The 3,429-nt window shown below is 43.0% G+C and overlaps 1 protein-coding gene across 1 annotated transcript; it reads left to right on the forward strand.

The window, feature by feature from the left end:
* The first annotated feature begins 1,002 nt into the window (after nucleotides 1–1,002).
* Nucleotides 1,003–1,944, forward strand: LOC123620902 (olfactory receptor 10G3). The gene has a single exon (XM_045526486.1). It carries the CDS (start codon nucleotides 1,003–1,005, stop codon nucleotides 1,942–1,944), a length of 942 nt encoding a protein of 313 aa, XP_045382442.1.
* The last annotated feature ends 1,485 nt before the right edge of the window (nucleotides 1,945–3,429 follow it).

A 3,429-nucleotide genomic window follows, 5' to 3' on the forward strand; every position in this document is an offset into this window, starting at 1 on the left:
TTATCTCATCTTTTTTCTTCAGGTGAGAAAACATCAGTCAAGCAGTTGGATTAAGAACGTAAAATAATTCTTCTGCACTGAGAGCCATTTGCTCTACTGTAACCGTCTTCTCATCCTGCTCCTCTCATCCTTTCTAATATCCTTGCTTTTTCTTTAATCTCTGACTTCTCACTATAGCCATCCCTCTTTTCTTCCTCCTCTCCTCTTTTCCTCTACCGTGTGCTAAGGCTAAATGATTACATACAAAGTGACTGAAATACATAGCACCAAGTACCAACCACAGTGCGTAGCGGTGTTAGTCCTCACTTTACTTACACACTTACAGCCTCCTAGGCATTCTCTTCCTCTGAATTGTTAAGAATTTGTAAAGTAGATCTCTACGGCATCAAGCACTGTCACACACAACTAGCCATCTAATCAAAATTCTATTTCATTCTCTGCACACCAAAAGAGTTAAAAGAGTTCCCTCATTTTCTTTCTACATACCCCCACTCTGTATAAGTTTATGTCCTGGCAGACATGAGAATGAGCCAGTAGCCTCTGGAAGATTCTGAATTTGCAGAGCATCTAATAAACAAATACCCTTTCCTCACATGTCATGTTTCCAGGAAGCCCTGGCCTATGCTAATACAACAGTCAATGATTATTTTCCAAAGATTATTGGAAAAATTGCTCTGGGTACAAACTCATAGGAGCAAACTTTTCCTGTAAAGGTTCAGGGAGTTTAGGTTTTTCAGGCCAAATGCAACTACTTATCTCTGGCATCATGGCACCAAAGCAGCTACAAAGATTATGTAAGCAAATGAGCATGGCTGTGTGCCAATAAAATTTGATTTACAAAACACCTGCCAGAGACCATAGTTTCTCCCTGCTTGTCATCTTTCCACATAGGAGAGAAACTTCTCTGCCACTGCCCCTAGTTTTTACAATCTTTTTCACTTTCCTCTCACCTCTATGCCAACTCCTGTTTTGTTTGTTCTCTAGGTAAGATCTCTTTGGGAGATGCAAAGAGGCAACAGCACAGTGCTGACTGAGTTCGTCCTCACAGGAATTCCCTACCCACTCAGGCTAAGGACATTTCTTTTTGTGTTCTTTTTGCTCATCTACATCCTGACTCAGCTGGGGAACCTGCTTATTCTAATCACTGTCTGGGCAGACCCGAGGCTCCATGCCCGTCCCATGTACATCTTTCTTGGTGTTCTCTCCATCATCGACATGGGCATCTCTTCCATCATTGTCCCTCGCCTCGCGATGACCTTCACTCCAGGCATCAAACCCATCCCCTTTGGTGGCTGTGCTGCTCAGCTCTATTTCTATCACTTTCTGGGCAGCACCCAGTGCTTCCTCTACACGCTGATGGCCTACGACAGGTACCTGGCAATATGTCGGCCCTTGCACTATCCTGTGCTCATGACTGCGAAGCTGAGTGCCCTGCTGGTGGCTGGAGCTTGGCTGGCAGGGTCCATCCATGGTGCTCTCCAGGCCATCCTGACCTTCCGCCTGCCCTACTGTGGGCCCAACCAGGTAGATTACTTCTTCTGCGACATCCCTGCGGTTTTGAAGCTGGCCTGTGCTGACACAACGGTCAACGAGCTGGTGACCTTTGTGGACATTGGGGTGGTGGTTGCCAGTTGCTTCTCCCTGATCCTCCTCTCCTACATACAGATCATTCAGAACATCCTGAGGATCCGTACAGCCAATGGGCGGCGCCGGGCCTTTTCAACCTGTGGGGCCCATGTAACCGTAGTCGCCGTGTACTATGTGCCCTGTGCCTTCATCTACCTAAGGCCTGAAACCAACAGCCCCCTGGATGGTGCAGCTGCCCTGCTCCCGACAGCCATCACTCCTTTCCTCAACCCCCTTATCTACACTCTGCGGAACCAAGAGGTGAAGCTGGCCCTGCGGAGAATGATAGGAGGCTCCAGGACCAAGAGTGAGATTTAAAAGTGTCTGTCTTTCACTGGGGAAGCCTTCACATGCAGAGTTTATTATAATGTTTAGGTTTCAGTGGGATTTTTTTTCCTTCTTGCTTTTTCCCTTTTATATAGCCTTGTGATATCAATACAAGATCAAACAGTTTAAAGTGAAATAGGACCACTTTCTGACAGTTTCTTAGTATCCCCTCCAGACAAACAACTCTCAGCTGCTATAAGAGAAGAGAATGAGACTAAATTCACCCAGAAAATAGCAACAGATGGCACATTTAGACACCCAGAGGAGTCCCACACCCAGAGCACCCATGGGGCTTTTCAGCCTCTAGGCTAATGTTGGCTAAGCCCTCGTGAGATGGACTAAAGTTCTCTTGTTGGGGGAACGTTCTTCGGTTCTGTTCCAACTGGATATATACCTTGGGAGCTAGTACTAGACATAAAATTACTGTGTGCATCTTAACAGGCCCAGTTCTGAAGACCTCCTGAGGCCACAATGGGTGTGTGAAGAGGAACTAAAGTGCTTACTCTATCTTGCCTGCTGAAGGAGTAAGCCTTCTCTTAAACTGATGCTTTCATAAACTAAACCAAATTAAACAATCCAGAAGAAAAGATACAGCAAAGTCTTTTGAAATGTTTCAATAATAAACTCCCACACACCAAAATGTAAAGCTCAATATGAAATTTTCCATTGAGAGATTATAAGGCAATTGATCAGGGCGCCACGAAGATTTATTCAAGTTAGCATTTCATATCAATTTAGGTTGACAAGCTTTCATTGAGTTGGCCAGGCCCCAATAAATGTGGGCAAATCTGGTGCAATATCTCTGGTTTCAAGCCCTTAACATCTCCAGTCTCATTCTGCTATGGTTCTCTCTCATTCTCCGGCTTTCTAAATTGGATGGTTTCTTTAACCATGTAGTGAAATTATGTTATCTACAAAACAAAGTTTCTTTGTAATGGCAGATAGTCAGGTTTGATCATGTATATGTTCATCCCTAAGGGACTCACAAGTTCATCTAATTTATGGAGACAGAAAACTAATCATTCTCCCTTGGATGAAGCTGATCCACACAATTTCTCAGTATTTTGTTCAGGAAACAGACAACACACTAAGTATCAACATCCTCAAACTAGAATATTACTTATGAAATATCTTAATCTTTCTAACATATAAAATGCTTGAATAACGAATTATAAAAATAAGCTTAAATCGATAGCTCATGAACCCAAAAAATTTTCAAAGGCTATTATGCATATTGTTCCTCTTTTTCCAGTGCTTAGCACAATTGCTGTTGTAGCTATTAATATTATCTTAACAATTAATAAAATAATGTTAAAGTAATCATATATATATATGATAAAATAAAAAAGATTAAAATGGAATAATTCTGAAGCAAACATCTGTTTAAAAAGTGAATTGGGGCCAGGCGTGGTGGCTCACGCCTGTAATCCTAGCACTCTGGGAAGCCGAGGCAGAAGGATCGCTTGAGGTCAGGAG

Source organism: Lemur catta, chromosome 1 (assembly GCF_020740605.2).
Source record: "Lemur catta isolate mLemCat1 chromosome 1, mLemCat1.pri, whole genome shotgun sequence".
Classification (NCBI taxonomy): domain Eukaryota; kingdom Metazoa; phylum Chordata; class Mammalia; order Primates; family Lemuridae; genus Lemur; species Lemur catta.